This window comes from Manacus candei, unplaced genomic scaffold (genome assembly GCF_025592945.1).
Source record: "Manacus candei isolate 608988 ecotype Guabito, Panama unplaced genomic scaffold, ASM2559294v1 h1tg000014l, whole genome shotgun sequence".
NCBI classification, from domain to species: Eukaryota; Metazoa; Chordata; class Aves; order Passeriformes; family Pipridae; genus Manacus; species Manacus candei.
Window position 1 is genome coordinate 81,061,461 of NW_026138062.1, and position 24,648 is coordinate 81,086,108.

At 46.0% G+C, this 24,648-nt stretch overlaps 1 protein-coding gene across 4 annotated transcripts in view; it reads right to left on the minus strand.

Annotated features, from left to right (window-relative positions):
• The window catches only part of FAM168A (family with sequence similarity 168 member A), a 78,093-nt gene that overhangs the window by 38,489 nt on the left and 14,956 nt on the right, over positions 1–24,648 (minus strand). The window contains exons 2-3 of one of the 4 annotated variants that reach the window (XM_051779548.1): positions 7,617–7,700; positions 2,003–2,134 (exon numbers count right to left, since the gene is read on the minus strand). The exons of 1 other annotated variant lie outside the window; for it this stretch is intronic. In XM_051779548.1, coding sequence (XP_051635508.1) covers positions 2,003–2,020 — 18 coding nt within the window. In that variant the 5' untranslated portion in view covers positions 2,021–2,134; positions 7,617–7,700. Of the gene's footprint in view, positions 1–2,002; positions 2,135–7,616; positions 7,760–24,648 lie in introns of all 4 variants that reach the window. 2 more of the 4 variants (XM_051779549.1, XM_051779550.1) reach the window with 2 other exon arrangements.

Here is a 24,648-nt window from a genome sequence, read left to right on the forward strand (position 1 = left end):
ACAAACACTAATCCTCCTGATTTGCAATTCCCAGCTGATCCCGAAAATCTTCTGCAGACACTGGATGGGGGAATAGAAAAAGGAGCAGAGACACAACAGCAATGACGAGGCCAAGCCAAAAAACCTCCTCAGCCCCTGACAGCTGGAAAACATCATGGGATCAAAAATCCTGGGATCAATAGGAAAGCCATAAGAACTGAAGAATGCTCCTTGAGGAACTGGATTAGGAAGGAAGATGGAGAAATTCCAGAGGCAGAGGGAATGTAAAAGCAGCAAGTGCATCTTGGAGCCCAAAGCCAGGAGCAGAGGCTGAGTCACAGCAGCTATATTTGGAATAAATCCAGAAGAATCATTCCTAAAATAGGTGAACTAAACCCTAAGAAGGAGAAAAAGGAAATTCCATCCTGAATATAAAGTGAAAAACCTCCTCTTGCAAAGTTCAACGTGGTAAGGAAAGCTCTGGTCTCACCAGCATCCCAAGGGAATGAAACACCGAGGGAGCTGAAGGGGACCTTTGTTAAACATAATCCCGGAATTACAAAAGAGCCACAGGAAAACACGGCTCCATTTCCAGCCTTGTAATCCTGTACTTAACACTCTCTGTCCCTCGGAAAGAAAAACCCAGCCCTGTTTTGTTGGGGTTTGAAGGCTGGTCAGTGTTTACCCACAGACCAAAGCCAGGCTCCAGCTGAACAGCGGGAACGGCAGGAACTCCAGGAGTTCGCTTTCCCAGGGGTGATGAGACTGGGAGAGGATGTGCAGTTCTGGAACGGTTTGGGAACTCTCAGTATTCCCAAAAAGAGGGGGCTCATACCTCCAGCAGCTCTGCCTTGCAGGGGTGGCTTTCTTAGCAGAGCCAGCCCACGTATCATCTCCTGCCAAGTTCCTTCCCTGATGTTCTCCGGGTACATCCCGCTCCGGATCCAGAGCCAACCACCCCATTATGTGGCTGTTAATTAGGGCTCCGTGTCACCCCCTGAGCAATTAAACATCATCTCTTGCTCTGGCTTTGTTAAATTGATGTCTACACCCACATCCCACTTCCCAGGAAAGAGCTGGAAGTTGTGCTGCAGCCGGGCTGGGTTTAGCTCCCCCCGACCAGGATTTTGGGGGGGATCTGCTGGTCCATATCCTATATATCCTACACATATTCCTGATACAGGCTGGAGACTCCACATGGGGTTGTGTAATCTCCTGACAGACCCATCACCCACCAATCCAAAGAAACCGACTTCCAGAGGTTTCAGGTGCATCCAAAGCTGCTCCATATAATTAAACCACCCCAGATTCCTGAACTATGCCATTAATTCTTCACAGGGGAAAACCTATGCCATAAATCAGGAATACAGATCCTGAATACAGTATCTGGTCAGAATTACCCCAGAGGCAGAGCCTTGCTGGGACCCTTCAGAGCTCCAGGCCCATCCCTAAGGATTTGCTGTGGCACCTTTCCAAGTGCTCTTAATATCCCCTGAAAACAGCTTCCCTGGCACGGAATCAGAGGGACCTCTGGGAATCAACTTGGATTCCTCAGGAGATAACACCATATTTTAACCACAGAAACAAAGTCCTTGGTTGTCCTTGACCAAATCATGGATCTTTTTCCATCCCCAGAAAGCAAATGTGATCTGACAGTTCCCTTTTCAAAGGTTACCTGGAACACACAGCTGGGAATTATTCTGGGAGAGGGATTCAACACTGGTCCAACTTCCCCCAAGTTTCCTTCACAATTCCCTCTCCAGCCAAGGGCAGCAAATTGGAATCTGCTCCACATCCCTGTGGGATAATGGCCTAACAGAAGTGGGAATTATTCCCTTATGTTAGGAGAAAACAGCCCTCAACTAGACAAAGACATGGAATTGCTCATTTCCAAGTGTTTCTGGATGAATGGGAAAAGGGGGAAAAAAGATGATCCGGCTCTCCCTGAAATGCATCTGAAATGCATCTCCTACAACTCAAAATCAAACCAATCGCCACCAAAAGCTGCACGTGTTGTTCCTACCTCGGGAATATTGGACATTCCCTGGCTTCTTTGGGATTTTTCCAGTAGCAAGAGCTGTCTTTACCAGGAGGACTCTGAGGACTGAGTCAGCCACGCAGGAATTCTGCAAACAAACAGCACTTCAGGTCTTCCCTGCCAAGGAAAAAAGCTGATTTGGGACAGGGAAAAACTGCCACTGAAGATGTTTCCAAGGACTTGGCTTGGAATGACACGCTCTTGTTTTTCTGACCTCACTTGTCTTGTCAGAACTATTTCTCTGAGCAATATTTTAGAGCCTCCTGTGCCCAAAAAATCCGGATTTTTAAAAAAATCAACATTAGCAGTCGATTCCCACCCAGGATTCAGCTGGAATCCTGCAGACACAAAACCTTCCCAAAACAAAAAGCCGGTTTTTCCCCCTCCAACGAACGATTTTAAGGAATTTTTTTGGCTCTTCAAGTTGTCTTTTTTGTCGGAGGTAAAAGAACAGACACATTTCTTCTTGTGTACAACTTTCCAGGCTTGCCAATTAGCTCTTATTGCCAGATAAAAATGGAATTCCTCGTGTCACAAATGGAACCATCCGCAGTTGGGGTGACAGGGGAAGGGAATTCAAGCATGACCACGCCTTTTCCAATTGCAGGAGAATCCATGGGCTGCTCTGGCTGGAGTGAGACCATCATTTTGACACTTTAATAGGAGAAAATGGGAAATAAATGCACATAAGGAACCTAACTCCAGAATGAGGGAGAACTCTGGGCACAAAGAATGGGTGATTTTGCTCCACTTCCAATTTATCCTCAGTTTTCCCAATGTTTTTGTGGCCACCCTCCTCTTCACTACACAACCACACCACATCCAAGGCTGATCAGGATCCTAATGATTCCCTCATTAGCTGAACTTCCCAGCAGAACACTTCCCAAGAAAGGAAAAGTCAAAGCTTGCCTGAGCAGAAGGAAAATTTCAAAAGAGCAGGAAATTTTTAGCTTTCCCTACTCCCAAAGTCCAGCTTTTTAGGATCCACTCCCGCATGGAAAAGCTGCCCAACATGGGCTCAAGGAAAGGCTGTTCAGTGACTAGAAATAAAGTGGAAAAGTTCAAGGCCACCCGTTCCCAAACTGCATGTGGGACTTCACCCCATTCCCAAATTATCTGCGGGACTTCACCCCATGGAGCAAAGGCTTTGAGGAGGACCCTGTGGGATGAAAAGGAGAAAGAGGGAACCTTCAACCTTGAGGGAGCACGTGGGAAAGTGGGAATAAACTCTCTGGAACGTCCATGTCTAGACAGTGCCAACGTCTTTGTGTTTGGGAAGAGGGATTAGGATGGAAGTCTGGCTGTGCTGCCCCTGGGGGGATATGAAACCAGGAGACACTTTGGGCCCTGCTCCAGGAACCACTTGATCAGGAAGCAAAGGAGGTTTGGGAGAGGGAGAGGGAGGGTTGTGCCGAGCGGTCACAGCAATTAACGGAGCGGGACCGACGGGGAGGAAAAAACCACCGGAATAAAACCCAGGAGAAAGGAATTCTGAGAGCAGGTCAAGGCTCCCGAGGGGATCACCCTTCCAGCTGGAGACTTAACACCACAGACAGGCTTGGAAAAGCTGAGCAGGGAGATTGTGCTGATCCCACGGTGACCCCAGAGCGTCGGGATGCTCAGGCACAAGTCAAAGATTAAAAGGGAATGTTAAACAGGATCAGCACTGGCTGAACTAAGAGGTGCCTTCTCCTTCTTCCCTTCCTTTTCGGGGCTTTAAACTCTTGCCAAGAAGTAAATTTTGCAGAGGTGACAAATTCCCATTAATTTCCAACTGATCCCCCAACAAGAAATCAGGGTTATCTTATGGAAGTCAGTCATTTTATATTAAAGTATATTTAAATGCTATAAATGTATTAAAATACAGCTATATTAAGTATAGATATATAAATACATTGAAATAATATCAGTATGTTGGATATAAATATATTAAAATAGTATAAAATATTAAAATAGTAGAAATATATTAAAATAGTATAAAAATAGTAAGTATAAATATTTAAAAGCAAGGAATTTTCCACAGGGTTGGAAAAAAGTAGCACCTCAAGAGCAAATGCCTTTGGAAAGACAAATCCCCATGGAAGATATTGGTGCACCATCACACACATCCCAAATATTCAGGCTGGTTGTTGAGCCAAGGAACTTCCATGTTTTCCACCATTCCCTCTCGTCTAAGGACCCCAAATCTGATGTCCAGCAGTGGGAAATATGGAGACGTCCATGGGCAGGTGGAGATTGGAATGGTGGAAGAACATTTCCAGGTGGATCATCATCCCACAGTCAGGTGTTCCAACCCCCACTGCCACAGGGAAGGAGGGAAGAGCTGGAAGATCCAGCTGTTGGCTCCTTAATGGCAGGTTGGGATGGAAACCCAATCCAACACCCTTTTTCTGAAGCAGTTAAAGTGATAATACCCAAGAGAAAAGGAGGCTTTACAGAGACAGACAGAAATCTTAATTCCCAAACAAACCAAATTATCCAACTGATACCAGTGGAATTCTTTTTTTCCATTCAAGCATAATTCTGGAAGGTCCAATTAAAAAAACCTGAACACCTTAGAATAGGATTTGCATTTCAATTAATTTCCATTTTCAATTTCAATTAATTTTGTGTGGAGAATCCATGGCCAGAACTGGGGACTACAGGAACTATAATACCCCAAAAAATGTGGGAATTCCAAGCATAAAACACAGCATTCCAAGGTTTGGGGTTTTTTTCCTATTGGTCCGTAGAGGAAAAATCAAAACCTCAGTGGCACCACCAGGCTCTTGGTGCTGCCAAACAACAGGACAATGGGAGGAAACTGGAACACGGGAAGTTCCACCTGAACGTGAGGAAGAACTTCCCTGTGAGGGCGACAGAGCACTTGGAAGAGGCTGCCCAGAGAAGTTTTGCAGTCTCCTTCCCTGGGAATATTCCCAACCCTGAAGTAGCTGCTCTCGGGGATCCTGCTTGAGCAGGGAAGTTGGGCTGGATGACCTTCGGTGGCCCAAATTCTGGGATTCTGGGATTCACACGCCGTTGAAACGTGGCACAACGGGTAAATCCAAGGCTCCCGGAATATTCTCCTTTGTGAGGCTCACAACAAACCCTCTGGACATCGTTCCTGTGAATCCCACCCCACCAAGTTATGGCTTCCACATGCTCAAAAAAGAACATTTAATAACGAAGTCGATTGCTTCGCAATTTTATTGCTTATAATTGGCTCTTGCTCTTCGAAATTCCAATTATCCAATCCAGCCTGAGAAAGGCAGGGATACAGAGCCTCTAACGAGCTTAGGGAAAAATCAAAGGGTGGAATCAAAAGCTGGCTCACACCAACTCTGTTCCCTGTGCACTCAAACGAGACTAATTAAGGCTTTTCATGGCACTTTCCCCCTTTTGGCCCCGTAAATCGGAACACGGAGCTCTTCTGAGGGAACAAAGGAATGTGGGGAAGGTGCAGCTCATTAAGCAAACTCCCAAATTCAAAATGCACTTAATCACAACCAGGTATTTCCAGCAGCACTGTGCTCCAGGAGCCGGATAATCCACAGGGAATATTCGTTCCTCCACACAAACAAGGCTGGCACGGCGGGAAGAGGTGGGAAATTATCCATCTGGGGTTTGTGGGAGAAGGGATGCGGAGCAAACACTGCAGGGAGGAGCTATGGAAAGCGTAGGGAACAGGGGGATGTTCCCCCATAGTGCCATGTCCCATCCCTGGAAGTGTTCCAGGCCACGCTGGAAAAAAGCTTCACTTCAACCCCGGATTTGGAGCATTCCCAGCCCAGGGAAGATCCCACCAAACTGGCACAAATGATCCCGAGACTAAAGATCAGAAATTTTCCATCTGAGTTTGGAATCGTGGAGGAGCAAAAGCGTAAAGTCCAGGCCCAGTTCCAAATTCCACAGTGGGTAAAACCCAGCCTAATGTAAAAGAGCATCACAGAATGTTTACATCAAACCAAACCAGGAGGGAGATAAGAGAGGTATTTTTGGATACATGTGGATTTTACACATACACACACCAGGATTAACTGTTGAATTGCTGGAATTTCTCTTGGGATGTGGGTGAGTGGGACACTTCCTGGGAGTTTAAGCCAATTCCTTCCACCTTCTGATTTCTGAATGAAATCACCATCAGGAGGCTCAACCCCAAATAAAGATCCTGAAAAATTAAATATCTGAAGTGGCTGGTGGAGATTCCAAGCAGGACAATCACAGCCTAGAGAGCAATCCCGATCTCTTTGGAGATGCCAACCAGGAGCTGGTCAGCCAGGTCCCCCAGGCTCCAACAATTCCACTCTTGAGGTCTCCAGGGACCAAACTGGGAGCTCAGACAACCAAAGCTTAAACCTAAATTCCTTAATCTGGAGCTGAACTGGACCAGGAGCCCCCGGACCAGGAGCTTTCTCCTGCAAAGCCACCACTTCCCACGTTCTCACTTGGAAAAACGTCCTGTCCCAGAGATCTCCTACCAGTTCCAATCCCAGTCCCACTTCCTGGGCCTTCTCCCACCTCACCTCCCATCAATCCCACCCATGGGATTGGAGAGACTTTGCCTCTCCCCTTCCACAGCCCTGGATTTCTGGTTCTCACATCCCAAAAAAGCAGCACAACGGGGTCTCCTATTGCTGCCTCAGCTTGGAGATTTGGGGGAAACCAGGCAGGAAAAGGGTCAGGAGCAGCATCAAAGTCCCTTTTTTTTTAATCTTTATCCTTTTTTTCTAGCATGAAAAGGAGAAAAAGGGGAAAGAGGGAGATGGGCAGGGGATCTTTGCTGCTGCTTCAAGGCTGGTACAGGCAAGGACAAAAAGCTTCCCTGAAATCCTTGGCACTTTCTGTCCTGTCTGGGCTGAGATGGGGCGGGAGAGGAAGGAACAGTGTCCAACGAGCAGCCGTGGATTTAGGGCAGGTTTTTCCCAAAGCAGGGCTGAAAAATGATGAAATGCCCTCAGGATAAGGGTCACGGCATGTCCAAATGTTTGATCCCGACACAGCCCAGCGGATCCAGGAGCTGCTGACATTTAAAGTTCATGTTACTGAGCAGCCCAACACAGAAAAGGGGGAAAAACCCCACAGTCAACCCTTGGTTTTCCATATTCCTGCACAAGAACAGCTGGATCAGGTCACTTCAGCCATCCCAGTGTCTTCCATAGCCAGAGGGAAGTGAATCCCTAAGGGAAAACTGAAGGGCAGGCACACAGGGATGTTTTCCAAAGGGATTTCCTGACTATTTCACAGCTCCTGTAGATAAGGTACTTAATTCTTATCTATATTTTTATATAAAAAACATGTTCAGAGGTTTGACCTGCTCAGGGCTCATAATCTGAGCACTAAATCCCAAAATGCAGAGTTTATTCACTTTACAAATCACCACAATAAAATTAAGGCCCAGAGTGTTGGTGCAGCTTCAACTCCTGCGTTTCACGAGCCGGAAATTCCTTATTTTCCAATTCCACCGAACTCCTTTCACAGAAAGAAGGGCCCAAACCAGCTCAAACAGCAACACTTTATAATCCACGGAATCCAAAGCTTTCCTGCCTGGAGGGAGATGGGGAAATGGGGTTGGGAGGAGAATCTAAACCCGACGGACACATCAAAGATGGATTGGTACCTCTGGGAGATGAGCTTCCTTCGGATGGAGATAATCCGGAGGGGAATGTGCCTGGGCAGTGAGTCTTCACAGCATTCCAGAGCTCTGGAGCAGCAACAGGACAGAGAGAAAGAGAAAGAGCCGTGAGGGCTCCGTGGGAAAACCTGTGGGACACAAAACACGGCTCCTTCTAGCACAGGGGGAAGGTGGCTTCCCTGGAGCACAAGGAATGGGGACATGGGAGACAGGCTGGGAGAAAGGGAGGAGTGGGAAGGGATGCCAGAGCTGGAAATAAGTCCAAGGTCTTCCCAGTTTAAGCTTCCATGCAAATCCCTGTTAACCAGCTGTTTGTGAGGATTTGGGAATACGCAGCTTTTAGCCCCAGTTTTACATGTTACTCCCAACCCCACCCCACCCCACCTTCCCAGCTGGAACAAAAGCTCTGGAACTGGAAATGAAATGCCTCTAAAAAACTGGGCTCATGCTGGAAACAACTGGGAGTAACAGGGATCATAGTGGGAGTGGCTAGGATCACACTGGGATCATACTGGGAGCGACTGGGATTACAGTGGGTGTGAACAGAACCTCACTGGGAGCTACTGGGCCTATACTGGGAGCCAACTGGGGACACATTGGGAGCAACTGGGATCAACTGGAAGATACTGGAACCATGCTGGGGGGACTGGGATCACAACTGGGGCAACTGGGACCACGCTTTGGGCTACTGGGAGCAAGTGAGAGAAGCTGGGATCATGCTGGAAGCAATTGGGACTGAGCATGCTGAGGGCAACTGGGATAGACTGGGAGTGCTCATAACCATAACCATACTGGGAGTGACTGGGCTCTGGGAAGCACAGGGTGCAGGAGGGGGAGGGCATTCCCTTCCCAAGCCACTCCACATGTTTTAGGCAACAGAGAGGAGCAGCAAAGCTCCTGTTCCCAAACCAGGACCAGCTCCCCGGAATAACTGTTTATTTTAATCAACCCAGGCCCAAAAGGTTCCCATGAAATATTTTTTTCCTGGTTTCAACCCACTGATCCCAAATTAGTTCACATTCACTCAAAAAAAACCACACCCTGGGGGAGAAACCAGGATGCAGAAAATGCTGGATCCAGTCTAACAAGTGAGACTTTCCTTGGGAGTGCTGATCCATCCCACTTTTCCCTTCAGAATTCCACAAGACCTTTGAAATGAAACCAATGAACTCAAATAGAATCCTTGGACAGAAGTCCAAACCCACCCTAGTGATGTTCCAATCCCCAGACAATCCCAACACTGTTGTTACCACTCAGGGAAAAGGGTCAGGAATATTTCCACCTGTTGCTTCCACAGGTGCATATTCCTACATTCTAATAACAATATTCATTGCTTGGAATTCAATCCTGGTTTCGGGCTTTTTGGCCCTTCAGAATTCAAAGGTACAACCCTGAAATCTCGTCAGGAAAGAGAGGAAAACACAAGGGAATTCCAGCAGAAACCAGGACTCGGCAAATCTCATCCCACCAAGCTCCTCTGTGGCAAGTGAGGTGATGTTCCAAGGTCCAGACAATCCCAACACTGTTGTTGCCCCCCAGGGAAAGGGGGCAGGAATGTTTCCACCTTTTTTCCTACATTCTAATAAGAACATTCATTGCTTGGAATTCAATCCTGGTTTCAGGCTTCTCAGCTCTTCAAAATTCCAAGGCACAACAACCCTAAAATCTCTTCAGGAGAGAGAGAGTGAATTCCAACAGAAATGAGGACTTGACACATCTCATCCCATCAAGCTCCTCGGTGGCAAATGAGTCTCTGAGCACATCCTGTACCCAAAGGAGCCTCAGTGCTCCAGGAGGTACCAAATATAACAGCTCCAGTTTTAATTCCTTCCAGGAATACACCCGCTCCCGCAGCAAGAAGACGTGGGCTGTGGCTTCGCTTCCAACAGCTTCAGAAAACGCAACAAATCCCTCCTTTTGTGGTAAGAACGGAGCAGAAAATAAATTCAACCTCCCCCAGATCTTCCTCCGGCCCTGGATTTGGGGAAAGCACATCCTGCCCACGGGATCAACCATTCCTTTTGCTGCTTTCCCACCTCCAATCCCTCTGCCATTATTGTTTTGTTTCCCAGAGCGGGTTTGATTCCTAAATTTGCTTCAAATCCATATTTTGGGTGGCCAAGGAAGTCAGTGAGCTCTTGCTCATCAAATACCAAAGGTTTGTGTCCAGCAGTGCTGAATTCCTGGAGGGTTTCCAGGATTCAGCAGCAGGACAGGACTCACACAGCCTTTAGTGCTGAGGGCCAGGAATTGGGAAAAATCCTTTAAATTAGGACTAAACCAAAGAAATGGGAGTGTGAAGATGTCTGGAAGGGCAAAGACATCCACTAAAGAATGAGAAAAATAAATTTGTGAGGAGGAATTAACTTGGAAAATTTAGGGGGATGGCACAACAGTGGGAAGTTCTGCTGGCACAACAACGTTCATCAAGAGTGTAAATACCTGGCAGGGAATAAAGGCATGGAAAGAAAGGAAAGTGCAGGGTCATTCCTGGCTGGAAGAGCTTTCCAATCTTTCCTTAAAAAGTGCCTTTGTGTCACCAAGGCTGTGCTGGAGCTGTGCAGGGAATGGGATTAGGGAAGTGATCCGGGATAAAAATAACCTGGTTTGCTACTCCCTGATCTGGTTCACCAGATGGTCTCAGAGAGCCCAGCAATGGGAACAGGGAGCACAGCAGGAGGGCAGATCCCAGGAAAAGGTTTCACACTGAGGGAAGGAAGGACAAGGAGTAGCCAAGAGAATCAGTCGGGAATTCAGGCAGGAATTCAGCCCTGGATCCCCAAATAATGGGATGCTCAGCACAGCAACACTCCCAGGGCTGCTCCATCTCCTGAACTTCCTCCTGCCAAAGACCCATTCCCAGCACTTTTCCTGGCCAAGGGGTGGGAGCAGTTGGGAATCACCAGCAATGGCTTTGGCCAGTCTGGAGAGGGAGGAGTTTTTAAGGAAGAGGGTGAAAAGGGCCACATGTTCCACCAGCACCTTCACACACACCCATCCCAGGAACATATCCATCCAGGAGAACATGCATTCCAGAAAAACACCCATCACAGGAGAACATCCATCCAGGAGAACATCCATCCCAGGAAAAAATCCATCCCAGGAAAATATCCATTCAGGAGAGCATGCATCTAGGAGAACATGCATCCAGGAAAACACCATCCCAGGAGAACATGCATCCAGGAGAACATGTATCCAGGAGAACATGTATCCTGGAAAACATCATCCAGAAAAACATGCATCCCAGGAGAACGTGCATCCAGGAAAACTTCATCCAGAAGAACATGCATCCCAGGAGAACATGCATCCCAGGAGAACATGCATCCCAGGAAAACATGCATCCCAGGAGAAAGTGCATCCAGGAGAACATGCATCCAGGAGAACATGCATCCCAGGAGAACATGCATCCCAGGAGAACATGCATCCAGGAGAATATGCATTCCAGGAGAACATCATCCAGAAGAACATGCATCCCAGAAAACACGCAATCAGGAGAACATGCATCCAGGAAATCAACCATTTCAGGAAAACATCCATCCAGGAGAACATCCATCCCAGGAAAACATGCATCCAGGGAAACTCAGTGTCACAACACACAGTGACTCAACATCCCAAAGTTCCTAAAATCAAAGGGTTTTTTAAGCTCCAGAGGATTAAATGTCCCACAGGACATAAGTGGGAACTCCAGATGAAAAAAAAGAGTGTGGAATTCCTTAAACTGGCGAAGTTTGGCATCATCCTTCCTCCAGGAACATCCCGGACACGTGTCAGGATTCAGCTGCTGGATATCAGCCCGACCACACCTCCCTTTCCCATCAGTCCTCCCATATGCCTAAAATAACTTTCCCGCTCGCAGGGTGCGGGCAGAAGGGCAGGAGGACAGAGCAGGATTAGGAAAAGTGGCAAATCCCATCCACGTTTTCACTTCCTGATTAAAAAGAAACCCAAGTCTAATCCCCTGGAAAACTGGAGGGGTTGGGTTTGGAGCCAAAGAGTGGGAAAAGGACAACTGGGACTGAAATAACAACAGCTCAGCTCTCTGCCACTGTATCTTGGGGCCAGAGAGGATCCAGGACACAGCAGCAGGATGGGTGGATAATTCCTGATAATTCCAGATATTTAAATCACCCGCTCTAATCTGAACTCTAAGAGAGACTCAGGGTGAGATCTGGTTTATTTTGCTATTCAGTTCTAATTAAAAATGAATTGTTTTTATAAGGCCAAGGTTTTCCACCCACCACTGCACCACTCCCACCTCATCTCCCACCATTATATCCCTGGAATCTGCCCATTCCCTCCAACGCTCCCAGTTTGGCTACAAGGTCCACAGAAAATTCCTGTGCTGATCCACAATTAACTAATTAATTGAGTAATTCATATGGATTAAGCAGCAATAAAAATCATTTAAGGTGGGCAGCTGTTTTTCCATAAAGGTGTTCCCAAAATTCCCCATAATTTTTCAAGGCCTTTAATTAACTTTCAATTACAAAGCCACTTTGAAGCAATTAAAAACGAGTTAACATTTCTTTCACTGGGGTGCATTAAGCACTTGTTCAAAAAATTCCCAACCCCTCCTTCCTTTTGGAGTCCTTGGCAATTTCCAGTTTTATTCCCTGGACTCTCTTTGCCACATGAATATCACAGGAGCAATTCCAGTGAAAAACTCCCCAAAATTCAGAGTGATATCAACCAAATTTTAAAGAAGCCTCACACACTCAACCCCTTCCCCTCCCTGAGCACTGCCCGTGGATTATCAAAATTCCTGATAATATTAGAGAAAATTAACAAGCTTTTTTCCATCTTCTGCAAAGGATTTTAATGATTTCCTGTTCCACCCCCCCCCAGTCCCAGCACAGGCCATTCCTAAAGCTAATCCTTATCCACAGGTTTTGTTCCTCCCGATCAGCTCAGGTCACTGAGCAGAAATGGGCCATTATTAATTATCCAGGAAATCCAGAGTGGGGATTTCCTCATTTCCCAAGTTTCTGGTGTCTCCTGGTCCTCCTGAAGTTTCCCACTGCCTCTAATAAACCCATGTGCTCATTCCAAACTCCTCCAGGTTGTCCCAGAGCTCTGCCAACACTCCCCCTAATGTTATCCCACCCCAGACCTCCACATTCCACAAGCTCCTCTGTTTCACTTCCACTGCTGACTCCTACTTGGAGAACAACTTTTCCTTGCACAAAAACACCCCGGACTTTCCTCCAAACAATTCCTAAAAATTCATCTTCCCAGTACTGACCACAAGTGTCCCCCTTTTAGAGACAAGAAATAATCCTCATTCCACAGACCAAGTCTAATCTCTCCAGAATATTCAGGAGCTTCCCACGGAAGCAGCCAAGTTAAATTCCTGAATTCCCTGCAGATGGAAGCAATGGAGGAGCACAGTTCCTCGAGGTGGGTATTTCCAATTTCAGTTGTTATTGGATGTTCTGCAGCTTCTGCAGGGACAATTAACTCCCTTTGGCATCACTTATAGGAATTTCTATGATTTTCCAGTTGAACCCAAGGCTTGTGTGCCCAATAAACTTGGGATACCCTGGTGCCCACCTCTTGAGAAGAGATGGATGCACTGCAAGAGGATTTCCAGCTCCAGAAATTATTCCACAAATAACAAAGACACACAATGTATGTGTCTTGGTGGGTGTTGGGGGGGTTTGGGGGTTTTTTATCTTTATAAGAAAATGAGGTAGGACTTCCCTCACAGAATTCCTGGAGGCAAAGCAAGAATAATCCTGGAGTTACTCCTGGCAGATGTGCTTTCCAACCTGAATCTTTCTGTTGGGGATTCCCACGTTTCCTCAGGGAACAGCTCAGGGTTTGGGGTTGGTTTTGCTCCCCTGCCACAAGTTTTACTCCCAGTTTATCCACGGAGTTTTACAAGGTGCATCCTACCCCACCTTCCAAGCTGTTGAGAAAGATGTTTAATTGGCCTCACCAGAACATTTTTGGGGTGGGACTCTTGGAGTGCCCTGTGCAGGGCCAGGATTTGGACTCCAGGATCCTTGTGGGTCCTAACTCAGGATATTCCATGATTCTATTATTATATCCTACAACAACCAGCTCTCTGCTCACATCAAACCACTGACCAGTTTTCCACCCCAAAATCCACCCCTCCCAAGGCTGTAGAATGTCCTGGAATTTCCTAAATCTAAGGAAGTGACACCCTCTGTGCTCCCATCACCCTCAAAGCTGGACATCTCCCTACCAGGAGCAATTGGGGAACACCATGAGTGGTGTTTGCAACCAAGCCCCTCTGCACAAATGCAAATTCAATTCTGCTGGCACAGCTCAGATCTGAGGCGTGGCAGTGGAAAAATTTGGGGAAGAAGTGATAAAACAAAGGTAAAGAAAATTGTATCCAAGCCCCACCTCCGTGTGCTCTTCCTTGACCTGCTAAAAGCCTCCTGCAATAACCAGCCAAGCACACAGATGGCCCCTCCTGGGGAGGCCATTCACACTCCAAATTGTCCATAAAGAGGGGGAAAAAAAGGATTGGTGCTTTTGATGAAGAGAAAAAAAAAGGACTTGCAAGAATTCCAAGTCCTAAATTTCACTGTATAGCTCAAAACACAAACAGACTTGGTGTTCCTCCACATAAAGGGTTCTGAGAGAAGAGCAGTGGTTTTGTAAGGACCACCATGGGAAGGGCACAAGATCAAAAACCAGGAAAGCGGCTAAAAGCAAGTGGTGTGTCAGGACAACAGCAGAAATCCAGGGAAAATCAGGAAAATCCTGTCAGGAACGATGAGAAAGAAGGATCACTGAGTGACTGTCATTGAGTTATTTGGGACAAATCACCACAGAGCAACATCATCAGCATCTGTCTCTGTTCACAACACGGTCCCTGGGCCACCCTGGCCACCTACAAATCCCAACAAATCCCAGATTAACATGGAGACTCCCAGAATATGCAGAGTAGGCCATAAGAAATTGGACAATGGGGGGGAAAAAATGCCCCCAAAACTTGCCTGCAACCCAGAACAGGGTGAACAAAGAGAGAAGTGTCCCGGAACACCAGTGATTCCTGCTCACCCCTTCATCAGGATCAGCAGTGCTTCCCATGGACATCCAACAGGATTATCCAGCCATGGCCAAACATCTCATCCTTGGCATCCTCAGTGAATGACCTGCTCACACCTTGGTGACACTGGGAGAAAGGAATTGTTGCTCTCCTGAGGATAAATCATTGTCCTTGTCACGATCCCTGTCAGGATGTACAAGAATGAGCTCCAGAAAGTGTAATTTTTAACACTCACATCTCCAAAAAACCTCTTGGCTCAGCTCCAGGAAGGAAGGAGACAGAGAGAACAATCTTGTCTGATGTTTAGTGCTCCAGATAACACAGGAAAATTTCTCCTCCTGCCTCTTCCACAGCCCAGAAATGAGTAATTCCGTGCCAGGAGCTCTCATCCACTTCACAAATCAAGTCACTGAAACCACAGCCTAAAAACTGGGTTTCAAAAAGCCAATTTATTACGATTACTGTGCCCACACAGGAGAGCCCTTGTGTTCCTGCTGCATCAACAACCTCTCCAAAGCCACAGGAAAAGGAAAATCAATACTGGGGAGTTTTTCTCACATCAATTTATCTCCTGCTGAAAAAAAAGGAACACAAACCCACCTCGTTTCCGAGCGTGCCACACGTGACAGATCCCAGGTTTCCTCGGAGCAAGGGGAATAAAACCGGCTTTTGGCTGGTTTTAACCACCCAAGCCCTGCCTTGCTGGACTCAGATTTTGCTTTTGATAAAACCTGAGGGAAAAATTTGAACGAACTCAGGGCAGCCTGAGGAAACTTGGCAGTGGGACACAGAGCCTTTTGTTCCGGATCCTGCGGTGCTGGCGCAGCTCTGGAGCCCATTAGCAGGGAATGGGCCGCTAAATATTCCATGAATCTGGATTTTCAGACATTTCCCAGGCCAGGTTCTGTCACCACAGGTCGTACAAACTGGGATGACAGTTGCTAAATTAAGTATATCCTGCACAGTAGCCTCTGCAAAGCACTCCCAGAGTCCTCATCCAGGAACAAATCCTTGTATTTATATATTTTATACAGTTATTTTTATATATTTTATATATTTTATATCTTTATCTTCATGTATTTAATATATTTGATATATTTATTTTATATATTTATATATTTATATATTTATTATATTTTAAATCTTCATCTTCATATATGTTATATATTTTATGTTTGATACATTTTATATGTTTTATACATTTTATAGATATATTCAATATATTGAGTACATTTATTTACATACTTATTTTTATATACTTATTTTATATATTCTACGTCTTTATCTTCATATAGTTTATATATTTTATATATTAAAAAAATTTTACATATTCATGTTTATATTTTATATATTTATTTTATATGTTTTATGTATTTCTACTCATATATTTATATATTTATATACAAATATATTTTAATATATTTTATCTTTATATTTGTGTATTTTATATCTTTATCTTCATATATTTAATATATTTGATATATTTAATATTTAAATATTTAGTTATATATTTAATATATTTTAATAATTTATGTATTTAATCTATTTAATATGGTTATATATTTAATATAATATATTACATATATTATTTATATAAGTTATAAATATAACTTAATATAGTTATGTGTTTATTTTTATACATATTATCTATTCATTTAAAATATATTTTTATGTATGTCTATATACATCTCCAAAGTATTTTTCCCCCTCCAACTACAACCCCCAAAATTCCACTGCACAAAGCCTTCCAGACTGGTGCTTCCACAGGAATCAAAACAAATCCCAGGACGGCATTCCCTGTTGAGCAGACTAATCTTGTCTCCCTCATTTTCTTTTTCCAGGTCATCAGTTTAACTTCCCTCCCCGGCAGCTCTGGGAGAGCCTCTTAAAGAACTTGGAGCCTTTCACCACCAGAGCCTTCCAACAGATCCCAAACAGGAACAAGTCCTCTCCTAAACCAATGCCACAGCTCTCATCCCCCAGGTGGGGATGACTTCCAAGGATTTCCTTGCACGCATCCCGTCCTAGTTAGACCAGCTGGGACCAGCTCATCATTGTATGGGTGTAACCCAAAACTGTGCATTCTATTTGCCAGAAACTGTTATCAATGAACCATTTACACCCTCTGCACATAGAGCCTGACTCCTCAGGCTATGAGCTGGGTGTTAAGAGGCCTGTGAGACAGGAGAATGCTCTTGTCCTCATGCCCATTGAGGAACCCCCCCCACCCTGAGGGAGGTACTGGGCATTCCTGCCTGAACTGGAGGATAGATAATCTTGGAGTTTTGGGACTTTTTTTAACCACTCCTGGGATCCAGAGAAGACTGCAGATCACCGCTCTCAACCAGACTGAGACCACCACTCTCGACCAGACTGCACCAGCACTCTCACCAACAGATTTTCCCCTCTCCTTTTCCTTTGGACTCAGGGGGCCCAAGGAACACCACTCTGTCCATGCCCCAGGGTGCTGGATTATACATTTGGGTTTTGTGGGTTAAAACCAATTGTTTGTCTGTATAATCGTACTTATTGTATTATTTTATTAAATTGTTATTCTCACTTATAATCTCTCTTCTGAGTTGAGTTCATTTCCCCTGCTGGTTTACCTTTAAACCAGCACACATCCAAAACAAGACAACAAAGCCGGTGAACGTGCTGTTGGGAATGTCCTGGGAGGAGCAGCTGAGGCCTTTGAGCTTGTCTACTGGAGAATTCCTTCCCAATATCCCATCTCTCCCTGCCCTCTGGCAGTGGGAAGCCATTCCCTGTGTCCTGTCCCTCCATCCCTTGTCCCCAGTCCCTCTCCAGCTCTCCTGGAGCCCCTTTAGGCCCTGTAAGGGGCTCTCATCTCTCCCTGGAGCCTTCCCTTCTCCAGGGGAACCCCCCCAGCTCTCCCAGCCTGGCTCCAGAGCAGAGGGGCTCCAGCCCTGGCAGCATCTCCGGGGTCTCCTCTGGACACCCTCCAGCAGCTCCACATCCCTGTGCTGTTGTTCCCCTCACGTACACCGTGAGGGATCCTATGGATCCTATTCCAGCAGGTCCAGGGACCACACACGTGGGTCTTGATCTCTTCAGCACCTCTGTGGTGAATTCCTAGGGGTGGAATTTTGGCAGGAAAATAAGGAAAAGGAACATGACTGGCTCAGTGTGGGGGGAATGAGCTGCCTTAGTCTGTTCTCATCCTAAAAGTGTCTCAGCATCCTGGGTTTGAGGCTGCCCAGCCTGAATTCCCGGGGACTCTTGGGCAACATTAAGGAAATCAGGCAAGTCCATAATTTATGAACGGGAGATGTATTGAATGTGACAGGGAAAACAACGGGAGATTAGGATCCACAGGATGAACATTTGGGACAGCAGCAGAGCATTCCTGGAAGCTGGTTGTGCATCCTTAATGGTGCACAACAAAGGGGAATAAACCTTTAATATGTAACAGAGGGGTTGGTTTTTGAGAATTGATTTTTATGATCCAATTTGTTTGGTTATATTTTAGTCTAAAAAAATAGGGGCTCCTGGAAGAAAACAAAGTTTGATGCTTTATATACATATATATATATATAATATATATATATAATATATATATAATATCCATCATAGCCCTTCCTCTGTCTCTCTGTCCACATGTGACATGGTGATGCCACTCTGAGCATCCTGATCCCTGGGTGGGAACAGAGATCTGAGGGATACTGTCCCTGCTTTCCTGTGTTGTGGAGTTTTAGCCTGTCTTTTAAAATGGAAGAAGGGACTACAATCCATGGAACACACAGGGATTTTATTTAAAAATCCTCCTTTTTTGGGGAGAGTGGTTTAACCATGGAATGGTACATTTCACTCCATTCTCCATAAAATCCAGGTATGGAAGGGTGGCCATGCCCAGACTTGCTGTACATTGATTTTGTTTGCAAAAGCACTGTAATTATACAGTTCTCCTGCCAGTTTGGCACAGGAAGACAAGCGAAATCCCAAGTGGAATGTTTTCCCCATGGAAAGTCTTTCTCCACGGTTTGTTTCTTTCCCTTCCTTAGCTCCAACATCATAATCTGATTGGCAAACCATCTAAAAACTGGATTGCAGAGCTGGTGATGTGAAGTGATTGGCTCCAGAGGAGAGCAGAGGTGGGGGAAACATCCAACATCCTGGATTGTCCTCTTGGAGAGCCTGCCAGGCTGCAGTGACCTGGAATGTGTCCAGCTGTGCTGCCACCAGCAGCTCTTCATCTTTTAACTCCACTGCTGCTCTTTGTGGCAGCTGTTTCATTATCCTGCCAAAGAGAGTTCCAGGAGGGGGGAAAAAATCCTAAAAGAACTGCAAAGGAAGGAGTTGTTTGGAATATTGGGTCTCAATGTAGCTGCTGCTGCTGCTGGCTGGGTCCATTTTTAGCCTGGTTTCCCAAAGAAATGAGGCTCATCCAGCAGGAACATCTGGCTGCTTCCTCGCAGGTTGGGAGAGCACAGCTCAGCTGCAGCCAAATTTGGGCCAAAAATAGGGGTTTGCTCCAAGTTTTGGTGTTTGGGGGTTGGGATATTCGAGTTTTGGTCTCTTTTTGGCCACAGGGAGGGATGATCTTTAAGGTCCCTTCCTTCTCTCACCATTCTGTGATTCCCTGACACGATTCCTTGATTCCCTGATTCCCTGTTTCCCAGAGACACGAGGCACATCCCCATTTGCTCCAGAGTCCCAACCCGGATTTTTTTTGTTTGGAAGCAGGACAAGATCTGTCATTTCAGCAGCACCTCCCCAACACTGGGATCATTGAAGAATTTACTCAGTGACCTTTCAGCTGCAGATAAACAGATCCACTCCTTAAACATTAACTCCTTCAAACCCATATTAATGTAGGATTTTTTTGGGGGGGTGTGTTAAATTATCTTATATTTACCTCCCTGGCAGCTCTTGGGGGGGAAAAACTCCATCTTTTTAAGAGGATTTTCAATTATTTTAATCTGAAGAGCATTATAAACATTTCCCACAGTCCAGGAAGGACAATCTGGTGCTGTTGGGACATTAATCCTGGCAGGAACACAATAGGGTGAAATTGTTACACATGGCCTGGGGGTTATTCCAACACTGGATCAACTGGAATAACGGGGTGGAATTAAAAACTGTAAGATCCTGGTGCCCAAAAAGAGCAACATAAAAAACACAGAAATTAAAAATGAACCTTGTAGAAGCATAAGAAAAATATTTTCTAAACCCCAACCATCCTATTCCACTCAAGAAAAACAATAATCGGCAGGAAAATTCTCTTACTTCCATTTGGACAAGGAAAATTTACTGCGGAGAAGAACCCAGGAGTGGCAAGATGGAAGAGAGGAGAGATAATCTAATAGGGCCTTTTTCTATCTAATTTTTTATGATTCTGCTGAAAAATGACCTGAATAAGTGAAGTTATTTGCCCTTGTCCTCTTTGTTCATATTGGATTTGGTCATGAGGGAAATGCTGCCAAGGAGAGGATGTTTGACTCAATTTACTGCCCTTTGTGATTGCTCCATAAAATATTGGATATGTGATGGAAAAGGTGGTGGGGGCTTGGGGGGGAGAAGGGGGTTTGCCGTGGAAAAAGACGGAACTATTAAAGTAAAAAGTAAAAATGAAGGCAACGAGGAGTGATGGAATTTCCTGTGGAGAATGTTTATCTCTCAGAGGATTATATTTAACCTGGATGTGGGATCATTTTAAAAACCAGCCGTTGAGTATTGACCAAACAGCAGCATTTCAGTTCCAAGTAGGTCACAAATAACACTGGAGTCAGAAGCTCCATCCCTCTGCTGCCCAGACTCCAGGAGTTGAGGTTTCCTTTGAATTCCTAGGATTTATTATCCTGCTACTTTTGGACTCTGGCTGTTAACCCCTCCACTGCTCCCGGTTTTACAGCCATAAGCAGGAAATCCCAACCTGTTCTGCCTGATCTCACACCGTGCTCCAAGGCTCCTTTTTCCATGGAATACACCCCCTGCCCCGACATCTGTGCTGACAAAACCTGGATCACAGACCGTGATCCATAAATAACACGGAATTACAGTCACGAGCACCACCAATCCATTCCTTTGGACTCCAACGACCCCATAATTATGCAGGATCTGTTAAAAGCTGGGAACACGTTCCCTACACGCCCCACTCAAGATTCCAGCCAGAGCTTTTATAGCATCTCTCTCTTCCCGTCCAATCCCGCCCCAAAAACAAGAGTCTGGGAAAACGTGGCCGCGCCGCCTTGGAATAAGCGGCGTCAAAAATTCCAAGCAAATGAGTACCACATGTCTGGGAAGCAGCTCCTTTTCCTGGGCTGATCTTGGAGGCTGAGGGGCTGCCCCTTTCCTGAAGAAAGGACTGCAGAAAGGAAAATATCCCGGTTGCTGCTCTGTAAGCACAAGGATAAGATCCTGAATCCATAAAGGACGCGCAGTGTGTGTTCGGGATAAAATGGGATTCAACAGCTCAGCTTAAATATTCCCATTTCCCAGGAGTTTCCCTAAAAGCTGAATGGGCTCCTAGAGAGTGGGAGTTACTCCCAGAGTGGGAGTTACTCACAGACAGGCATTGGATTTTAGGTTTTTATTGGGGATTCCCTAAATCGCTGCTGCTGCAGAATTCCCCATGGATTTACTATTGTCCTTGGAATGAAAACTGGGAGATAAAGTCAGAGCACAAGCCCTGCCTCACCTCCAGGTTCCTGGAGGTTGGATTTTTGGGGGTCCCTGAAAGGATGTGTCAGACACGAGCAGCAGCAGGCCCAAGAATGACACATGTTATTCCTTAACCTCTTTCCCAGCGAGTTCCTCCTGACCCTTTCCTTTGGATTAAATTACATACACTTACAAAAACTAATTGTCTCACACACATTCCAATTACAAGTCTAATTAGACTTTTCTAACTCTTGCCTGACCGACCTGGTGTGGAATCAAACCAGGTTTTTTGCTTTTATTCCATGTTAAATTGGTCTGAAAGGCGTTTTGCAGCCCTGGAAGTTCAGGAGATAAAACAGAAGGGTCTGGGCAGATAAAAGGCTGAGCCAACAAAGAGCTTTCCAAGCTCATATCTGAAGGATCCATCGGGATTTAATGAGTCTTGGACTGTTCCCTGCCAGGAGAAAGGTCTGTGTTTTCACCATTCTCCTCTCTCCTCTTCATCCTCCTTCCTCTCTTTGGGCATCAAATTTGCCTTGGTGTGAATTGCTGTCTTTACTTGGCTATTAAGTGTTTCCAAAAGACCAAAACAATGCTCCATTCCAAGCTTTGGGATGGTTTCTCATCCAAACAGAGGATTATGTCAGTCCCTCCTGCTCTTGGAACCTGTCAGTCCATTTTACATCACTTTGTTTTTTTGGAGGCTCTGAGCAGTCTATAAAAGTCTCACAGCCACATATTAAGGCAATAATTGCAACCAAACACACACACAGTTCCATTCTGAATGGAATTCAAACAATCTTGACCACTGTGCTCAAAGGAGGGCAATCCATGATCCCACATCCAGTTGGCAGCCAGAAACAAGGAAAACGAGGCTGGTAGTTGGGTTAGTCTTGTCCAAAAACAGCCATTCCTTGAGGAACACCACAGGCTCACATTAGGAGGAATCACAGGATGGTCTGGCTGGGAAGGGACCCTAAAGATTGTTCCACTCTCTGCCATAGGCAGGGACACCTTCCACTAGCCCAGGTTGCTCCAGCCTGGCCTTGGACACTCCCAGGGATCCAGGGGCAGCCACAGCTTCTCTGGACAACCTGTGCCAGGGCCTCCCCACCCTCCCAGACAGGAATTCCTTTCCAATATCTCACATAACTCTGCCCTCTGGCAGTGGGAAACCATTCCCTGTGTCCTGTCCCTCCATCCCTTGTCCCCAGTCCCTCTCCAGCTCTCCTGGAGCACCATCTCAGGCACCCCAGGGAAACGTGCCCAGCATGCTCAGGATCAGCCCAAGGAGCAGATTAAGTCCAGGAAAGTGGGAATCCCATTCCCTCTCTCCCTCTGCTGCAGGAACTATGCCCAAGTAGCACCAGCAATTCCCACCTTCTTCTCTCCCACCATTTCCATCCCTAAGGAATCCCAGTGTGCACTCAGTTCTCTGCTCACAATTCCCACCTCATTCACTCCTAATTAGCACGATGATCTAACGTTTTTTTCTGATCTTAATTGCCACCACACCTGTTACTCCAACCCTGGTTTGGATGTGCACACACACCACAAAAGCTGGAGTCATTACAATTCCTACCCAGCTCCAAAGGAGAGAATTGGCCCCTTGAATTCCCAAAGAACTGCATTAATGACCCTCCTGGAACAACCATGAATGTCAAGTGCTCCCAGGGCAGCTTTTGAAGCCTCTCCATGGAGGAAAGGAGCCATCAGCTGGGACAAATCCAGGCTGGGAACTGCCAGGGGGATGGATCTGCATTTCAAACATTTAGTTCCATAAAACACTCCGAAAGCACAGAAATATGAGGGAGAAAAGGCTGATTCCACAGGACCTGAGGAGTCCAAACAGCCCAGTCCGGGTTCTGCTTCCTACAGGATGTGTCCCACCAGTCTCAGGACAGTATTCCTCATGGGAAGCACACAGAGGCTCTCCCACCTGCATGTGCTAAACAAAATTCCAGGGATGAAGCAGCAGGTGTGGAGCTGCCAAAAGGGGCTGGATCACTGAATGGAGATGGAGCCAAGATCTTTCTGTGAGGATGAGGCAGGGCAGGAAAAGGGAAAGGACCACACAAACCCTTCTAAAATCTAGTCTACAGTGACCAAAACAGGCTGGGAGAGCTGGGGGGGGTCACCTGGAGAAGGGAAGGCTCCAGGGAGAGCTGAGAGCCCCTTGCAGGGCCTAAAGGGGCTCCAGGAGAACTGGAGAGGGACTGGGGACAAGGGATGGAGGGACAGGACACAGGGAGTGGCTTCCCACTGCCAGAGGGCAGGGAGAGATGGGATATTGGGAAGGAATTCCTGGCTGGGAGGGTTGGGAGGCCCTGGCACAGGTTTTCCAGAGAAGCCCCATCCCTGGAAGTGTCCAAGGCCAGGTTGTAGCAACCTGGGCTAGTGGAAGGTGTCCCTGCCCATGGCAGGGGGTGGAACTGGATGATCTTTAAGGTCCTTCCCAACCCAAACCATTCCATGATTCTATGAAACCACCTGTCAATTAAATCCTGCTGCTGACATCCCACACTCCGTTGTTTTGCCCAGGAATCCATCAAATGCAAAGCAGTTCCACGAACACAAACACTTGTGCATCCCACACCGTATCAACGGGAATTCCAGTTTCCAAGGGGACTTTGCCATTAGTTCCTACAACACACCACCACTGAAATGCAGCATCCTCTGTTTCCTGCATAATAAAAAATTAAACAGACTCTAAAATTACTAATTAGATGCCACTGTTTAATTAAGTGTGCAGAGAATGGCCAAAATAAAGGAGTTTGAATTTTAATGAAAGGACAACAGTGTCTGACTGACATTGGAAAGGTTGGACCAACAGTGAGGAGAAATTCCTTTTAGGAAAACAGAAGCCCAAAGAAATAAAAATAGGTTTACAAGCAAATTATTTAAATGAGCAATCTGAGATATTTCACTTAAATGTATCTAAAATCAGCAGTGCAAAAGTAGGTAAATGAAATAACCATCGACCATAGCCCAGGTTGCTCCAAGCCCTGTCCAACCTGGCCTTGGGCACTTCCAGGGATGGAGCAGCCAAAGCTCTCCAGCTTCTTGCCAAGTTTTAAACCAGTATAATCCAGGACTAACTTCCCAAGCAGAGCTTCTAAACATCAAAATTTGGGTTGGTCTGAAAATTCCTGTAAGACTTCCAGGGAAATCTGATGTTTAAGGGGAAAAAATGGGGGGAGGGGGAAAGGAAGAATTTAATTCCTGTGGCTGAACGAACACTGACAATGTGAAGTTTTGGGGTTTTCCCAATCCCACAGGCAATTCTGCTGTGCAGGGATGAATGAAGCAGGTTAATCCCAGTGTGGATACTCAGCACTCCATGGGCTGCAGTTCCATCCATAATTCATGGTG